At 40.4% G+C, this 19,356-nt stretch overlaps 1 protein-coding gene across 7 annotated transcripts in view; it reads right to left on the reverse strand.

Moving 5' to 3' along the window:
- Positions 1-14,286: 14,286 nt before the first annotated feature.
- The window catches only part of gria1a (glutamate receptor, ionotropic, AMPA 1a), a 94,692-nt gene continuing 89,622 nt past the window's right edge, over positions 14,287-19,356 (reverse strand). For 2 of the 7 annotated variants that reach the window (XM_061725818.1, XM_061725817.1), the window contains exons 15-16: positions 19,042-19,176; positions 14,287-14,624 (exon numbers count right to left, since the gene is read on the reverse strand). In XM_061725818.1, the coding sequence (XP_061581802.1) occupies positions 14,457-14,624; positions 19,042-19,176 (303 nt within the window). In that variant the 3' untranslated portion in view covers positions 14,287-14,456. Of the gene's footprint in view, positions 14,628-18,886; positions 19,177-19,356 lie in introns of all 7 variants that reach the window. The other 5 variants (XM_061725816.1, XM_061725815.1, XM_061725820.1 and 2 more) reach the window with 3 other exon arrangements.

The raw sequence follows: 19,356 nt of genomic DNA on the forward strand, positions 1-19,356 counted from the left end.
GTGTGTACTGACCACTGAAGTGCTACAGTAGTATTTAACTCTGTCCTCTCTCAGGACAGTCTGTCTGAAAAAAAAAATACTTTTTTGGTTTTGGTTTACAGCAAATGTATTTTTGAAAGTTTTACGAAAATTCTGTTCAAGATGCACAACATAAGTCGAGAAGAGTTAATCAATTTTAACTTGCCTCAAAGCACAGGGGGAGTCCAAACCTAATTATGACAGTGCATAAATGCTTTTCCAAGTACAACCTTATCAACAGAGGAAAACATTTTGTTTTCTCCACTGATGGTCCAGTAAATTGCAGTGAATCCGCTTTTGCATGGTATTAGCAACCCAGACTAAGGCACGGGCAAATGTTTGAATCTTTGTGGTCAAACCATCCATCTCTGAGAAATTGGACCCTATGAAAAATACCATTATATATAATTTCCAGGAAGACAGTTGTTAGAGCATGAAAGCAGAAAATTCCTTTGTGCCCCAGGACAGGCTTTCAAACGCCAAGAGAAATACATTGTATATGAGTGGATCAGATTTTGAGAAGTTATTCTAATTGTATAGCTTTGATTGTTGGCAAAAGTACCTGATATTTGTAAGAATTATTCATATGAGTTCAGAGCTCCTGGCCCATAGGACAAAGCCAAAAGTCAACAATGGATGTCTGTGATACTTTTTTTCAACTAATTAAAAAGTTCCTCTATAAAAGAGCTTTCCGGATTCTAAAATCCAGATACATAAGTCTGATGAAGTGTCATACAGCAACAGCTATGGTGCACTGCATATAAATGAAGGAATGAATAAATAAATATGTATGTATATGTAGAGTATCTAACTCTATAAACAGCATTATCACCTGCTTAACAAATCCTGCACTCAGCTCAGTCAGGTTCACATCCACGTTGTGGAACCACTGGCGTTCATGTCTGTACACTTGCGCCTGACACGGTTTTCTTTTTGTGTCACTGTTGTTTTTTAGTCTTTTGTTGTTGTCTTTTATATCATAGGTTGTTGTCTTTTATATCGTGTATGTTATATGTATAATGTTTTTTAATGGTACTATGGACCTCTTCTCAAGATGTGTCTTTAATAAAGTAAAAAAAAAAACATAAATACATAAATCCTGCTCTTTGTGTGTTGTTTCAATGTACAGTATAGACATGGCCAAAGGTTTTTTCTTGTTTTTGCTAATTTTTTTTTTTTTTTAATCAATGCATGAAATGTAAATATATTGCAAAGATCTTCACAGGCATTGAAATGTACTAAATGACAGAGGCCAAATGTTAGCTGTACTTTTTGCAGCTATCATTACTTTGCACGAGTCTCATTATGCAAGAAAACTGCTTCCAAAAATGTAACATTTGAAAGATTCATTTAGTGCATCATCATAAACTTAATAAAAGTGAAGTTCTGCTGCAAAGAAGGCAGCTTCTGCACCTCCACGACTGTCCGTCCAGGCAAGAACCGTCTCCTTGGGAGGATTCGGCAGAGGAATCACGTCACCGTCAGTGCAGAGCTCGCTCAGCAGTGCAGCTGGTGGGTGGGAATCTATCTGAACTCTCAGTGTGGCAAAGGCTTCTGGACAACTGCCCGGTGACAATCTTCTGCCACAGAAGGGCACCATGAAAGTCATTCTCTGCAAGAATAACATCCAGGACGGAACGACTCTCCGTGGAAATTACAGAACAGTGGACAGCAGGAGACTGGTGCAAAGTTATTTTCTCAGTTCCAATAGCTGTTCAAACGAACATAAATGAGTTAACTTCACTCTTTGTCAACATGGCCAGTCTCCTGGAGAGCTGTGTTTGGCTACCACCACTGCAGGCTGTCAGAAAACCTGCTGATGTAGAATATAATTGATCTTTCTAATGCTGTGATACGAGGAATCAGATCCCATTAGTTGTAGATTAAAGTCCTTTTTATCGTTGAAAGGAAGTCATTCTCTACTGGCTTCAAAAATAAACATCCATTTTTTCAGCCTCACTTGTCGTTGTTTACGATGTAATTTTGGTAGTGATATCTGAAATGACGATTAAGATTAGACGACATGTGATTAGATCAGAATGAATGTAAAACTTTAGCATCATAAGTTAGCATGAGCTATAAAGAGGTAAGGTGGGAGGGGTCCAACCATTTGCCTGGCTTGATTGTTGCAACCTTTTCCCCCTTTTTTGATTAACCATGTTCTGTGAAGAGTCAGTTCAACCTGTTATGGCGCTGTCCAGATTCCTGAACAACGGGCTTCAAACCCAGTCTTCCAAAAACCTATGTGTGACTTTGCAGAGGAATTTGTCCTGTTCTTTTCGTACAGTCTTCAGAATTAGCACAAATTGAAAGTGATTAGAAATAAATTGACAAACCACAAAGATAAATCCTGAAAACCAATCCAGCTAATGCATAGAAACAACCAATGAGTCTGAAAGTTTGCATTTTGGATCACCTGTTTAACAAGGGGATGTCTGCAACTTGACCTTCTTACCACTTTAGTCTGATTTGGGTGCACTGCCAGTGCAGCTCCACCGAGTTTATGCCCGATTTCTGGCTGAAACCGCCGCACAGTTCAGATACATTTTATCACTGTCTTCACCTTTGAGTTACATTAAGCCTCTATGATTAAACAGGGCAACAAGTTTGAACTTAATTTCAAATCATATCAGCATGTACTGCATGTTTTTTTCAGTCCTAAAGACCATAGTTTCCTGTGGTAGTAGTGCCATATAGTATATCTGATCAATGAAGCAATAAGAGTGTTCTGGGGCTAATTCTGTGTGTAAGATGCGTTTCCTTGATGTTATGCAGCTGTGAGAGCCAGTCACTTAAAATGAAAGAAATGGCCTGAGGATTGAGGACGAGAGGTGCTACGTGCCATAATGGGCCTATAGTCTTGCAACATCTAAGCTTGTACCCGAGCCAATGCCTGTGTGTATGTGCTAGCTTGTCTATATAAGCAATAGAAAACTCCCACGCACATATATACACAGTCAGTGCCTGCAGCTGCTGGTGGGTGTCAGCAGAGTGCATGAAGAAACACGGGAGAGGGCAAAAAAAAGATGCAAGTCAACTACATGTGACAGGACAGACGTAAATAATGAGGAAGAGTCAACAACCATGAAACTGTGTTTGAGGGACGCTGCCCTTTTAATAGAAGGCAAAGCACTTAATTTAAGCCATTGCATAAGGGATGAAGCTTTTCTTCCCTAGTGGCTATGAAACCTCACTCCACTTGTCAAACACAAGCTGTCGGCAACTTCTTCACTTATATTGATTTCCTGTCTTTAGCAATTTGGAACAACATGGCTCACATGCCAGAAGGAGACTACCTCTAAAGTTAGACCGCTTCCCCTCACGACAGCAGTACTGAAGACGGGGGAGTGGGGGGGCATTACCAATGTCACGAGATGGATTCCTCAACGCTAACTTGTTGCTGATCAACAGTGATGCGCAGCTGAGCTGCAGCAACACACTGCAAAAACTCAAAATCTTACCAGGAATATTTGTCTTATTTCTAGTTAAAATGTCTCATTTTTTGTCAAAAAATCTCCTTACGCTTAAAACAAGAGTCAAGTCATTACCAGAAAAATAACTTGTTATTTGACCATTTTCACCTGTTTCAAGTAAATTTTCACTTGAAATAAGTAGAAAAATCTGCCAGTGGGACAAGATTTATCTTCTCATTACAAGCAAAAAATCTTGTTCCACTGGCAGATTTTTCTACTTATTTTTAAGTGAAAATCTACTTGAAACAGGTGAAAATTTTTTTTCAGTGATGAGTCTTGTTTTAAGTGTAATGAGATTTTTTTTACTAAAAGTTTGACATTTTAACTAGAAATAAGACAAATATTCTTGACAATTATTTTGAGTTTTTGCAGTGCAGAGCTGAGAAGCAGAAGCAAACGGTAAACAAACAATTATTTATTCATTGGTTTTTGGTTCCTACAGAAGCAACCAATGTGCACTGAAATGCATGATGTCTTTGGTTAGCTTGCTTGGCTGAGGTGTGAGAAGCTGAACATTTTTTAGAGACAACCATGTCCATGTGACACGCAGAGCCACAGTCCAGTTCAGCAAGGGCTGCCTGGCATCAGCCCATTCAAACCAACAGGACAGCGATGCTAAGGATGCTGCCAACATGCACGCATGCATGATGGAGGGACATGTGTTGGAATCTTTATTAGCCCCTTTTCCAAAACCACAAACACAAAAACGAAATACACAATGATTTAAAGTTACTCCATTACAACTAAATAAATTCTTCTTTGAAGTGATCTTTTGCCTATAACGGATTGATCCACATCCACCCATCCATCCATCCATCCATCCATCCATCCATCCATCCATCCATCCATCCATCCATCCATCCATCCATCCATCCATCCATCCATCCATCCATCCATCCATCCATCCATCCATCCATCCATCCATCCATCCGTCCGTGAGTATACAGCTTTGCCTTGGGCCAAATATCACAGGCATCCATTAATGACTTTAGGTCTTATCCTGTCTGCATAGATTCTCTAACTTGAATGATGACATTATGAACGGTAGATGATGAAATAAACCTTTTCAAAACCTTTGTACTGTAATTTCATGATGTCCATCAAATTTAAAATTAACTTACATTCGTCATTTTGGTCCCAAAAATGTTAAAGCTTTAACATTTTCTATGTTTTTGGTATTTCATTGTAACTGAAAGGCAGGTTTAGGATATTTATAAATCATTGAGTTTTGTTATTATTGACATTTTACACAGAATCAAAACCTTTTCAGAGTTAATGTGGTTGTAGGTGAGCCCTCTGATAGTGCACATGCCTCTCAACAGGACTATAATGAAGGATACTGTGAGATATATACCAGCTCAGAGTCACAAAAATACAGATACTAAACATATTTATCCTTATTTCATGGGAGTTTTGTCACAGTACAGCTTTTGAGATTACCACTTACATGTTGGTTTTTGTTGTGTTAAATGCAGTGGAAATGTAAGATCACTGTAGCTGAGGTCTGTAAATATTAAAAAGTCTATTCCTTAACAAAGCTGACATATACTGTACTTTTTTTTCTCAAAAGGTTACATCATTTCATGACGTCTTAATGAAATGCTTTGCCCTGCTTTGGAGGTATACAGAACAAAAACATCCTTTTTTAACACAGTTTTACAGCTCTGCTCATGGCTGCTGACTCTTAGGGGGCGGAGTCAGTCACTCAACTTGACTCCACCCCTCTTATTCGTTAGATGTGCATGTTTTGAAAGTTGTGTTACAGCATTGCAAAACCCACTTCTCAGGGAACAACCAGACCTGCAGGAGTTAAAGTTAGTCAGCTTGTCTACGCCCCTGTTTATACCATGTATGCACAAATCATGAGTGTCGAAAACTTTGTAACAAATTAATTTTGTATTTGTGGTGTCTGGAGCAACACCAGTCCTCCCCCAATCTTCTCCATGAAATCATGCAGGATCACTTTTTAACACATGCAACAGAAATGTTGCCCTGTCTCGGCTTGTCAGCGGAGCTCTTGTCTTTGCTGAATAAAACAAGTCAGGAAAAATCAGTGGAACTGCAACATTTTAGGCTTTCAATGGTTTTTCATGCTGGAAGAGAAACTCCTCCTTGTACTCTATATACTCTCCCTGTACCCTCTACTCCTTTCTTTCTTGCTGTTGCCGTTTTAACGTCAAAATCTCTTCTTACGAAGCATTTTTTGCATCTTTTCTGCCCTCAATGTCTCTTTGAGAATCTTCAATTTGCTGCTGTTTCAGGTGTAATTTTCAATCAAGTCAATTTTAACTGGTAAACACAACTTTAAGATTTTATTTACTAGTTTTGAAACCTCAAGAACTGGTTTGATGATCCCTTAAATTCTGGACACACGATTTGTCAGTCTTCATCTGAAGTACAAGCCCGACTGCACAGCGTCTCATTAGTTCCATTCAGGAGGACTTAACATAATAATAATAAAAGAAACTCAGGCTAATTTATAAAATTGTCTACTGTCAAACCAAATTTGTATAGTTTTTGTCACAGTGCACATTACATTCAGCACTTTTAATCACTAAAACACTCTTTTAGCCTCAGTCCCTTTCAGTAAATGTATTTTATGGTGAAATAAAGAAATAAATAAGGAAAAAAGCCAGTGGTGCTGGAAACCCACTTAAAGGGAATGAATTATCAGCTGATGTTTTCATCACTGCGGTCAAATAAAGGTTTAAGTCCATCTATGTTACTGGGCTTTATTGCAAATGCAAGTGAAATAGAGAGAGAGAGGGGTGACTGCAGGGCATAATTCCCCAACAACATAATTCCTCAACAATTGTTGCAGTATGAACGACAGCCTTTAAGAGGCTCTTTACAGAGCCCAGATACACCAAGATATACTTCTATCAGACATAATCAGACATTTGCCAGGCTGGCTTCAGCATGGAACCACACATGACCACGTTTGGCTCAAAATGAAATGAATATGAAACAAACCGGAACCTTTTGCTCCTCATTTATTTATCTTTCTCTTCTTTTTTGTGCATGAAAATCATGAAATAGTTTTTACCGACTTGTTTATGTGCATTATTACGTGCATTTCACGGATAGTTTGGAAATCCATTTACATTCTGCAAACATGTTTGTTTTGAGGTGAACAAAAGAAGAACTGTGAGAGAACTGAACAGATATGCAGAACTCCTTTTTACCTCCGGAGAAGCTTGGGAACGAGAAAGCCCAGGAAGGGAAAGGAAGCAGCAGAAAAGGAGCGAGAAGAGAGATGTTAATTATATAGTGGGCCTCGGGGCTGTCACAGCGAGGAAGAGAGGGGCCTCTCCGGCGGCTGATGTCATTAATCAAGGGGTGTGACACAGCATGACATCCTGCTTTCTGTAATGTAACACACACACATGCACACACTGCTATTCACACAGTGACACGTTCTATATTTGTATCCTCATTATAATAATTCCTGCTTCCAGGCTGAACGATGATATGGGAGACAACTGTTGCATGAAATGTTTCTTCCAGGTAATGAAAGCTATTTTGTTTTGTTTCACTCTTCCAATTTGAAGATTGTATGCGATGTGGCTGGGAAAGCAGAAAAATTTGTTTTTTTGTTTGTTCTCAAATCATCTGGAGGATTTTACTGTTAGTAGATTCATGTGCGACCACCAGCAGCTTCATGTGTACATCCCAAATGTTTTCCCTTTTGAATCCTACTATTTATGGGAAGTGAATAAAAAGGCCAAAATGAACAGGTTGATCAGTTGTTGCCCTTGCACGGGTGGGAAAACGTACTGGCCTCTTTAGTTGGCAAAACTCATAACAAGGTTTTTGCTTTACATTAATTGCTTCAAACTGATTAATCCCTATTCCTCTTTGGGGTTTTGACCACCTACTCATACAGAATACTGAATCTGAGGTCAATTAGAAAGATTACAGAGCATCATACAAAGCAACTGCTCGTGTCCCAGTTCTGCATCAGCGAAGCGAAGCCTTCAAGCTGTTACAGGCGGTCAACAAAATCTGCAGTCGCTATATTGTTTCCGCCTTTCAACCACTTCCACCTCTGGAGGTCCTCGTACAGTACGTTTCCTGAAGGTTGAAGAGATTGGCCCACTTACTTCAGAGACCTCGTGGTGTTAGATTGCCAAAGTGGATGGATGATTGTTGTGCTTCATTTTTGAAGCCTGAATGTAACTTGCCTGAAGTCAGTTTTTGCAGTATCTCTTACCCCAAAAAGCCCAAGATGTTCATTGTTCGTTTTGGGATCCCGGTTTTAGTTGGATTTAAGATGCATAAAGATGATCATTGTGCCGTGCTTAAGACATCAGTACTCTCCTCACTCTAGCACAGCAACACCATCTGAGAGCGTTTGTGAAGCCTGTTATCACAGTTCACACAGGAGATTGCAAGCCAAGCCTCTGCTTACGATGCACTCTTCAGAAATATCAAGACAGACAGCTGTCTTACTCCCAATCCAATGCCACGAACTTGCAACTAAAGAACAAATAAAACCCTGGATTGTGATATAAGATGAATCAAATCGTTGGCCATGTATCACAATTTATGCTGCTTTCTCTCCTACATGTGCAAAATGAAGTTACCCAACCCAGTTCTATCTATTCAGCCCTTTTTCAAGTTATTTACACAATAAAACAACACAAAGGGATTAAATGCGGCAAATTGTAAAAGCAAAGAATATTAATTTAGCATAAATGGATTCAAATAAAAGTTAAAATAGGTTAGAAGAGGGTTGGTTTTTATATCTGTGTTTTTACCATTTTGTTATTGCCCAAAAATACCAATAAAAAGATTTAAAAAAATAAAAAAAATAAAATAGGTTAGAATGTAAAAATACAAGAACATTTAAAACACAAAGATCACAATAAGTCGGTAAGAATGCGCTCTTTCAAAATGGTAGGCTTTCTTTTTAGTCCCAAATTATAAATGGGATTTTAGACTGATTTTGAACTTTTTAAACAGTAAGCCAGAGAAGAGAGAGATGGGATGTCTCCTGACAGCGTCTGGACAGCAGCGTTTTGAATAATTTGTAAGAATATGACGGGTTTTTTTTTGCACACCTTGCAAATGGCAAACATGTAGCCTTGATGCCACGTCCTGGTTTTTCAGCATCTTTGGGACAGGGTGCGCAGGATTTTGGCAATATAACACAAAGGAAAGAAGGCCTAGCTAGAAAGCTGTTTAATAAGTGTTAAAAAACAGGTCCCCATCAAATATAACTGCAAGATTCCTCACAGGGTTCCCAGAACCAGTGTGGTATCATCCAGAGCAACTACAGCGAGTCTGATGACCAGCTTTAAACAGCATACGACTCTCATGCAAACTGGGACACAGAATAACAAAGCTAACACAACCTTGGCCAGAATAAAAATAAAAATAGGTTTCTGAAGAAAAACAAACATAACTGCTCACAAATCTGCAAGAAAACCCTTTGAGATCACAACACGGCTGTATTTTATACCCGAGCTGTAATTTAAGTCAGCGTAAAGCCTGGTTTGCTTCGGTTACCTCAGTGCAGGAGCAGAAAACCATTAATCATCCAGAACCTTGTCTCCAAGTCAAATCTGTAAATGCATAATGTTCAGTACAAATTGAAAAATGGTATTTGTGGATTTTGCCTCGTGTTGTGTGTCATCAATAATCTGTGAGTGTATGTTAAAATGTGTTGTAGGTCACTGAACAGGTGTTTTTCTTCTTTCAGTCCCAGATGTCAGATGAGGATTTTCTGGACCGCTACTCTCCTCTTACATCCAGGCACACGGGAAACACACACAGTCACATCTCCTTTTGGAAATAAAACCAACATCCATAGTTTAGTCCTTTATTCAGTTACAAAAGCATGACAACTTTCTTCCAGGACACTTTGGTTAGATTAAAAAGAAAATCTAAAAAAAAATCTGACTATTATACCCCATATACGTATATGTATTTATATACCTTTCTCTTTCGTATTTCACCTAAAAGATATCCTTTCCATAGAACAAAAATAGTACATCTGGTGAACAAACTGAGACTGAATTCAAGTTGTAAAATACTGTGAAAAAGAAAATAAGACACGACCAAGAATTATTCACATTGTATTCAACTTCAAGCAATTAAAAATACCATCAGATGATTTATTTTTTTAACTTAAAATGTAAAATGAAGACCGGCTCTAAACCACATTAGCAATGATCTGTGGATTATTGAATATCTGTATGTGTGTGTAAAGATTAGTTTTTAGTTTTCTTCAAAGTGCCATTTTCCTAGAACTGCAACTGGCCTCTTTAGTACAAACAAGTTCTGTTTTTTTTTAGGGTTTTTTTTAGTTTTTTTTTTAGAAATCTTGTTCTGGCATAGAAAACCCATTAGCCAAGGTAAAGCCTCCGTCTCAGAGCGCTTTGCTGTGTACTAATTTATTACATTATAAGCAAAAGAAGACACAAATGAAGGAGGAAAGGAAAAGTATTCACATGGCAGGTAACTAAATCTGGCACTCTGACGGATGGTAGAAAACTGGATAATAGAGAAATCCTTGTATATACAGAACATCTGGAAATAGGTTTCAGTAAACGCTGCGCAGGTTTCTTGCCCATATGACAATGTAGAGATGCCATACATTATATTTGGTTGTTTTCTTTTTCTTGCAGCAGAAATTTAGAGAACAGGAAGGAAAAGAAAAAAAGAATTACGACCCTTTGTGGCACAGGCGATAAATAAAGCCTTTGTTCAGGCCTGAAGAGGAGAGCTGAGCTGGAGTGTGTGAGACCTTTGGCACCCCGCGGATAATCCCATTTCAAGAAACAACAAACACTGTCCAGTCACCCTGGAGTAGAATTACACCTATTAGCTCCATGGAGGTTGATGCTTAGTGCATTTCAAGATATTAGTTGATAGAAATCACAATCAATCTGCTGAACTGAATCACTGCTAACATTTACTGAATGCAGTCTGACGGCCCACAAACTGTACATGCACAGTTACCGCAAACAGATCTGAGCAGGCTGAGAACAACTGAGAGCCTGAAAGAAGAGATGCTGGCTTTTCCATCGGGCACATAGTGTACCTTTTAAACAATATTAATCAATATGTTTCTTACTGCAACCAAATTTTGTGAGGAGATAGTCAAAGAGTTTATCAGAGATACGGCCTACTGTTTCTTGAATAGGGTGAACACTGCCGATATGGGTCAGCGTGTCTTAATCCTGAACGTGCTAAACTCCAAATGATGTCAAATATGATGCTTCAGTGTTTATACGTGATCTTAATGGCATATACGTCCCAGATATCTGCTATCTGTCCAGACAGAGACAAAACAAAGAAGGGAAAACAGAAGAGCATGTATGAATTCTGTTGGTATCCCGTCTAAAGATGTTCATTTGGTGGTTCATTGTATCGATGAACCGGATCTTGAAGTTCAACAGAGCCGAGGTGGACGGTAACTCATCAGTCACCAACCAGATCAGAGTAACGCAAACATCTCCAACTTCTGCTTTCACAAAAAATATTTCAATCTGGACGTACAAAAGGTTCTCCTTGTGCCGTTTCAGAGGGATTTCCAACTAAAGGGGAAGTTCATTTAAGACTCATTCCCACCGGACTTAGTTTTTTAGAGCTACCCAAATAAGCGATCAGCTACTGCAGCAGCCGCTGATCATATCCAGCTATAACCGCAAACACATGTGCAATAATAAGCCAGATATGCTGTGACAAACATCCTCCAAAAACAGAAAAAGGGAATCGCTAGGTGCATCACCATAAAATAAAAGATACAAAACAACAAACAAAAATGTTGTCAATTACATTTTAAAGACTTTTCAAACACAATATTGAGACTTTTTTTAAAATCTTTAGAAACCCTGAAATAAACAAAACCAAACAAAAGTTCTTCCTTTTTAAATAAGTATGATAACTAATGTAGCGTGGGCAACGTTGGTGGAAATCTCTTTCTTCCTCCTGTCAACAGTCACTTGAAAGGACTCCAAGTGCTTGCTTTTCACAAATGCATGAACATGTCATGGCAGGATCATCCCTCCTTGGTACTCCAAAGAAGTCATCTCAGCATTTACCTCACCAGGACTGGAGATAATAATAGATAATAAAAAATAATCACTAATTTGGATGTTTATGACTTGGATGCAGCCTGACTGCGGAGGGCAGAAGGTCCACGTGCCATGAATGCTTCATGAAACTACACACAGTGCTAAACAGCAGTGTTCTACTACTTTGCTGTACTTTATTATTTTTCCAATTTAGCTTTAATGTTGTAGTAAAAGACTAATGTTACAGTCATGACATGAGAGCAGGAGGTCTGAGGAATCTAAAGGTACTATTGTCCATCATAACTTAAGATATTAAGTAAGAAAAAGTCAGCAATTTAAGCCCAAAAACGAACAAACAAACATAAAACTTATTTAAAGACACTGTATGTAACAATATTACTTCTGACCATAAAGGGGGAATCCCATCCTATCCTGGTGAAATACATTTCTAGTTGCAAAAAGTAGTATTACAAGACATGCTAGTCCATTCCCACTTATTAGTATTATTATAAGTATTGTCAGTGGGTCTTTTTTGCTTATGCCCCCATGTGGTCAGAGGTGGTATTGCTACATCAAGTGACTTTAATATCCGTTTGTGTTGTTTCAATTTGACTGATCTTTTCATTGGAATCCCATGATTCTAGCTTCTAACAGAAATAAATTTAAAAAAAAATAAAGAAAAACAACCTTTAGACATGTACAAGATGGACCCACTTACAACTGATCTGCTGGAAAGACCAGAGCTTTGAACAGGGATAGCTGCATACAAGGACACATGTAATCATCCTGTGGCAACGCAGCCTTTACCTGGGATGGTAACTTTAGTTAATCACTGAGTTCACCTCAGATTATGGAGCTAAAGTCAAAACTCTGGATATAGTGATCAGCAGCTGACAGCACTGCAGCGCTTTATATCCTCAGATCTAGTCCAGATAACTGATTGTAGATCTGGAGTTATCTAGCACAGTAGATCTAAAATTATACTTTTCAAAATTAAATGAATGTAAATTATAGTGTTGATCCCCGATGTAATTATGAGCAACTGTAGCTTTCTTTAGGTTTTGAACACATGCCTTCACGGCATACATGTATATCAGTCGCATCTGAATGATCCTTGATGGAAGTTGATCCTTTCGTGTCCAAGATTTGGCTTAAATAAATTGGGAGGAGGTTTTTGAAAAGGTTCATGTGAAGCTGTTAGGAGTGCTGATATGATAAGAAAAAAATCATGCCCGATTTCCTCTTTTACTGTCTTTTTCTTACATCTTTTAAATATGAATTGGCTCATAATCGCTGACATAGAGGAATGTAACTGACCCTGCAAAACTGACAAAAATAAGCCTTGAAATGCAAAATGCATCAGCAACAGTAGCTACTGAGTTTTTTTGGGGCGATGGGATTTTACTTCCAAGGCAAAACCCAGGCTGCTTGTCCTTTTTTCCTTTTCATCTCTGCCCTTTTCTCTCCCCGACCTGCCACTCTGATTCCTCTTTCCTTGACATGATCTGAGAGGCAGATCTTCAAAGCTGAGCAGCAGAGTGATCACCATAACCTCGACCTGCAATAAACACGGATAATGGCAACTGTAAATCTGTTCATCACATCAAGTGCCCCGGTCCCGCCTCCCTCCTTCCTCGGCTAGCAACAGCGAGATGGGCCAACCTTCCTTTTATAGGCCACACACACGATCTGCAGGGGATATGCCACCCTCAATAAATAACATGTGCTGCCAATTTCAATAAAACTGAATAGGGCTGAAAATATATCACAGGAGTGGGTGAATTATGAAGCCGTAATAAAAGGAGGAAGGTTTTCTCTAGCTTATACTGAAATTTGGGAATATTTGCTCTTAAAAAATGGACTGCTAATTGACTCCCTCATATATCAGAGGACCAGTTATGGACTCACAACAGTAAAATACAGTGTAAGGTCACTCAGTACTATACATAGCCACAGAATAATGTGCTTTCTCTATTCTGTTTCCTTCATGGTTCAAGGTAGACGTTTCTGAATCTGCACAATAACTGTTTCTGTGGTCGAGAAAACTCTTTATCTGCTGGCCAAAACAATGACGCAGCAGCAACAAGTGTACAGTGCAACTGCGTGCATCTGTGGGAATGGTCATATGGCACCAAGACAAGGCATGACGTGTTAAATGAGGCGTAGCAGCAATGCGTGTCAAGCCGGTTCAACTGCTGATTCACACAGCGGCAACCTTCAGCAGAAGATAAATCAGATCCCTTTCCGACAAAGCTCTGTGCTGTTACAAGAGTGTAAACCATATGCTCTGCTATAAAACCTGTCTATGCTACACGGAGCACTCTGTCTTTCCAAAGGGGGGGCGTAAATGTGAACGAGAGAGTAAGAGGGGGCGGTAAGGTCCCGAAACCAATGTCAAATCATCCAAGCAGTCCGGAGTGTTTTCCCCCCGCTGGCACGTTGAAGACGCCTTCCTTCAGCGGATCAGAAAGCATCGAGGCGGGTGGAGGTGGAGGTGGAGATATTGCACACGCAGACTAACATCAACAACTCCGTCGAAATGGCATGGCGCAGGCGTCACACTGAAGAATAAAGTTGTTGTTTTTTTTCCACGGAAATGAGCACTGTAAAAAAATTCAAAAACACACCCCGTTGACGGCTTCTTTATTGCAGAACGTTTCTCTTCTTTTTTTTTTATTTTTATTTTTTTTATGGATCTCTGTTTCAAATATCCACTTATTTAAAAAATGATGCAAGTCTATGTTCATAGTTTGTAAGGAGTGGCTTGAGAGTGCATTTTGGCAGGAAGTCTTCTTCAATTCGGGCGCATTGACAGCCAGCAGAATCGATTGAGGAGACTCGAACTGGACACTCGTGATTATTAAAGGTTTGCAAGAGTCTTGCACTCCTTTTTCTGCCCCACCCTGCCTAATTCCTCGCCGCCAGCACAGTAATGTGATGATCACATGCCGGAGGCCCCCAGTCCCATGCTGGCGGTGTGGCTCATACAGGGCAGGGTCTGAACGGTCTTAGGGAAGTCGTGGGTGAGGATCCGTCCGTTCTCTCCTCCGCTCCCGTTGCCGCTCATCCTGGTCAAGGTGGAGCAGCGCATGGCGTCGTTGATGGATTGCTGCTGGACACAGACAAGTCAGAGTTATCTTGCAGACCGTATTACAGTTGGTTAACACATGCAGAGATCTTAAACAACTGTTAGCGCTTTCAGCACATGGAATTAAGAGTGTTAGAGGGTCTTCCAAGGCATCTGGGCTTTTACAACCCCAGCTCCCAAAACAGGTGAAATTCTGTGCAAAATGGAAATAAAAATCAAACGCATTGATTTACAAATCCCACAAACCCATGTTTCATTCGCATTGGAACAAAAAAAATAAATTTATCATAACATGAAAAATATTCCCTAATTTTGAGACTGACGGCAGCAACGAGTCTCAAAACATTTGGGACACGAGCAAATGCAGGGGAGCTGTGGATCACGGTGGTCGGCACTGGTGCCTCTCAGTGGGAAATATATGAAACCTATACCAAATTTGGCCAAATGAGCCAAAAAAGAGAGCAGGAAGAGAGAATTTCATAGTGTGAAAGTCTCTGGATGAGGCTCAGTTATGTTTTGGGCCGTCCCAGACACAACCATGGGGTCAAGGCATTCTGACAGAGAGCTCGGTCTGAGCTGCAGGTCAGGGGTCCTTTAACAGGCTAGTGCTCCGAACTCACAGCTACAACAGGCAGAAATGGCCAAGAACAAAACATTAGACAATTCTTAGGTGGTCTACAAATAGTTTTGCAACAGAATATTAAACTAAGGTTACGTTCACACTGCAGGTTTTAATGCTCAACTCAGATTTTTAGCCAAGATCTGATTTTTTTGTGGTTGTTCACATTAGTGTTTTATATCAGACTTCAGTAGGAACAAGCTTCTGCTTTGAAGCGACCCGGAGTACATCGGGTGTACAGAAGTAAACACGGGTGCAGCAGCAGGGAGCCCGTCTGATTACTTCTAGAGGTTTTTGTGCAACGGAAGCCGAAAAATGTACAAACTAATTAAGATCAGAAGAAAACTGAGGACAAGGAGGGTAAACAATGCCCAGGTGTGGAGCGATGGCTGCCATATCTGCACAGGGATGCGTGTGGACGAGTGATCAGACCCAGGAGTGGTGCGATGTGACATGACCGGCTTTTCTAAAGTAAATTTAATCAAAAAAAGAGACAAAAAGCAGCCAACGCAGAATTGTGACACTGATCGCAGAACCGCGATGTCAGAGACAGATTAAATGCGCCTTGACAGTTCACGCTGAAAACATCAAATATATACTGTATCTGATTTAAAACCACATATGAAAGTGAATCAGATCTGACGTGAGAAGATAAGATTTTGCGTCATTCGAGCCCAAAAAAAGAAAAAACAAAAAAAAAAGAAAATTGGATTTGGGTTGCTGTTCCCTGGAGTGTGAATGTAACCTAATTTGTTCAAGGCAGTTTTTAGTAAGTTATTATCTCTTATTACTGGTTTCAAGTTATTTGAGTGACAATTTTCGAGTTTTTTGCTTTAAAGGGTATTGTCAAAGTTATGTGTAAAAGCACGGCTCCCCAGTGGAATAGTTTGATGTTGAACGGGCCTGCCTGCCATCCAGACCTGCCACCAACCAAAACCCGATGAGTCCTCTCCCAGAACCCCAACAACTTTTCTCCTCAGTTTCCCGCCTTAAATGGGCTGTTATTAAAAGAATAAGCAGTCCTAAGCATCTTTACTTTCCACATTTAATATAATATGGGTTTATGAGATTTGCAAAATGCTGCATTCTGGTTTTTCTCACAGCGTCCACGCGTTTCTGGAACTGGGGTTGCTATTCTCCCGTACACAGAAGGGGCTGCTCATTTTCACAATCTGATTGTGGTGCTCGCACGCCAAGAAATTCCGGGGCTGAATGAGACGTTCAAGGTCACAAAGTACTAGTTTTCTCTCGATTAAGAGTGAGCTATATTCGCAGGTGGTGCATTAGGGGTTCTGGTCAACACACAAATGTCGCAATTTGTAAAAGGAGGTGCAGAACAAAGTGTGGGTAGTAAGAAGAGAGCCAAAGCTTCACTCATCGGTTTAATAGTTTCATTCTCCAGTCTAGCGCAATAAAAGCCCACAAGGCTCTGAAATCTGATCTAATGATGTGTGATGCGGGTTATGTGTGTGTGTTTGCTTGCGGGTGCGTGCCTCTCTGCTCACATCCCCTTTTCTTCAGCTGATTAAATTGGGCAAAGCAAGTGCGATCTCGAGCAAGTGGTAAGTGCTGCGTTGGGATTGGAGAATTACAGCGGCTGCTAATTGGAACGGTGTTGTTGTTTCCTTGAAACCAAGCAGCATAAAAGGCAGCGCTGGACTAATGGGCTCCTCGCCAGTCTCATCAACATACTGATCAGGTGCCTCTTCGTGGGCTGATTAGATTAAAGGAGATGCTGAGGATCCCTCCTTGTCTTGGCTTTGCCTTGTGTTTTCCTGTTTACATGACGACTATATCAGTGTGCCCGGAGGAGCTTTGATGTTGGGCGAATAAATCAAGGGATGTTTGTAGTAAACTGATCCACGAAAAAGATAGCTAACAGCTGCTGGGGGAGAAACGTCACATCTTCCAGTGAAGAATAAAGCAACAAGTCCTTCATTTAACACTTCTGAACACACAACAGTTGGAGTTATACTGTTTTAGGTCAAAGCAGTGATGGAAGACATGCGAGCCGCACCAGGACTGCCTCATGGCATACATAGAAACGATGTTCACCACAATGGGCCCTGCAGTTGCGAGACAATCAGCAAAAAGAGAAGGAGGAGCAGGGGAGAGATTTGCTCAGAGCGACAGAAGTGGAAAGATGTACCACTGAGATTCAAATTGCCTTTATACCTGTGCTGCAAAGGGAAATTTCAGAAAAGTGTTCGGAAGAACATTGTTGTGCGAAAAGGAGCCTACGTGACCAGACATGCTGTTTACCATTGTAATATGTGATGTGAAGAGTTTCTTATGAGTGAACTCTGCTGTTTGTAACCTGTGGTGCTGATGGGTCGCTCCATGTCAGCTCAACAAGGACCTAAATCTCACAAATGTTTATTCGATTTTTCCGTCATTTCTCGTTTGGTCGGATCTATATGACTGAGGCTGCAAACTCAAATTAGATGCGAGAGGCTTATTTATCAAGTTATTGCCTTAATTTAGAGATTCAAAACACAATTTAGAAGAGAAATAAATGTCAACTTGCATTTAGGATCAGATATGTACTTCACCTACTACATCAAGGTGTTTGTCAAAGCTTATACAAAAATCTGAGCATGAGTCAAAGATATGATTAAAAGCTAAGCTTTCTTTTTGTTTTTGCATTTTTTTCTATTGCTGCTCAGAATTTATGAGAAATACCCAGCTAGAATTTCTTCTCTGTGTGGTTTTGATGCTACAGGTGGTCTGACCCAGCAGAAACTGGCCAGTGGAGATGACCCCACAATAAAAAATAACAGATTTAACTATTTTTCAATATAAAAAACATCCAGTGACCAAAATAATCAAATAAATCCCTGTAAGCACTAACTGAGGATGTTTAAAATGTTACTTTATAAATAAATTTATAAATACATTTATAAATAAAATTAGTTTTTATCATTTTAGTTTTTGCTAGGGTCAGGGAGACACGAGAGAATAGGGCTGAATTGTCACCCTCCAACATCCAAAACTAAACAAATACTTAAAAGTTTTATTAATCTTATTTAATTAAATAAGTGTCTAACTATTTACTCTTAGTTTTAGTAGTTGAGATATTTCTGTGCTATTGATTCACCTTTAAAGGCACTCTAGGTAGCAATACTCCCTCTGACCACAAGGGGGCATGTAGACCTGTAGCCCCTAACAACACTGAGCTAATGAGTTTGGACGGTCCGGTGTGTGCGATGCCCCACTAAAGGTGCACTTTGTTTTGTTTTTTACACGGGGCCGACAGATAAACCTTACTATGATATGTCCTGTTTTTGTGAGAAGTGGCATTAGCCACGCCACATGGACGCACACAAGCCTGCTGACATGGATTGGTCCATCTGCTAACACACTGCCCACCAAGATGTAAATGAACGCACTGAAAACTGCCTTTTATAGCAAGAAGGTTGTAGGTATAAGGGCAATTTTAAAATCCAGCGGTTGAATAGGACTGCAGCAGATCAGCGACAAAGGCCGAGCGAGGGAGCGGCAGAGGTAGAGAGAGGTACAGGAGAGCGTTGGCACTGCGGTGGAAGCCGTGAGAGGCCCTACTGTGATCACGGTTAGATGGGCGGGACGGGGTGGAGGCGGATGTCATCATCATCAATCATCATCATCATCATTATCATCATGGTTTGATCACAGCGTTCCCTACCCCGTAGCTGTGCTCTGCCCTTATATCTTAACAGTGTTGTTGGCGTACAGGCCGTAGCTCTGCAGCTCTGTGTAGGGGGCGCTAGCACCACTGTCTAAGGCTGAGCAGTGAAAGGCCTGAGCGGCTGAGGTGGCAGCAGCTCGCGCGGTGGACACCTTCATTCGGCGCGACTCGGTCCGGGACTTGTAGCAGAACTCCACCAGCGCCACCAGCATGGCCAGGCCCAGGCCTCCGATCAGGATGTAGAAGACTCCCGCCACGTTACTGAGGCTCAGGGCGCTCGTCTTGTCCTGGAGGGAGCAGGCGTCAGAACTGAGTGTGAGGGAAGATAGTGGCAGCCCAACATACAGGTGACATACAAAATACATCACAAACACATTCACTGGTACGGAAAACAGCAACACAATTAAGAAACCCAAGTCAGCACACACCTACAACACAAACATAAACACACACTACATATATAAGTC

The sequence above is a fragment of the Cololabis saira genome, chromosome 7 (assembly GCF_033807715.1).
Source record: "Cololabis saira isolate AMF1-May2022 chromosome 7, fColSai1.1, whole genome shotgun sequence".
NCBI classification, from domain to species: Eukaryota; Metazoa; Chordata; class Actinopteri; order Beloniformes; family Belonidae; genus Cololabis; species Cololabis saira.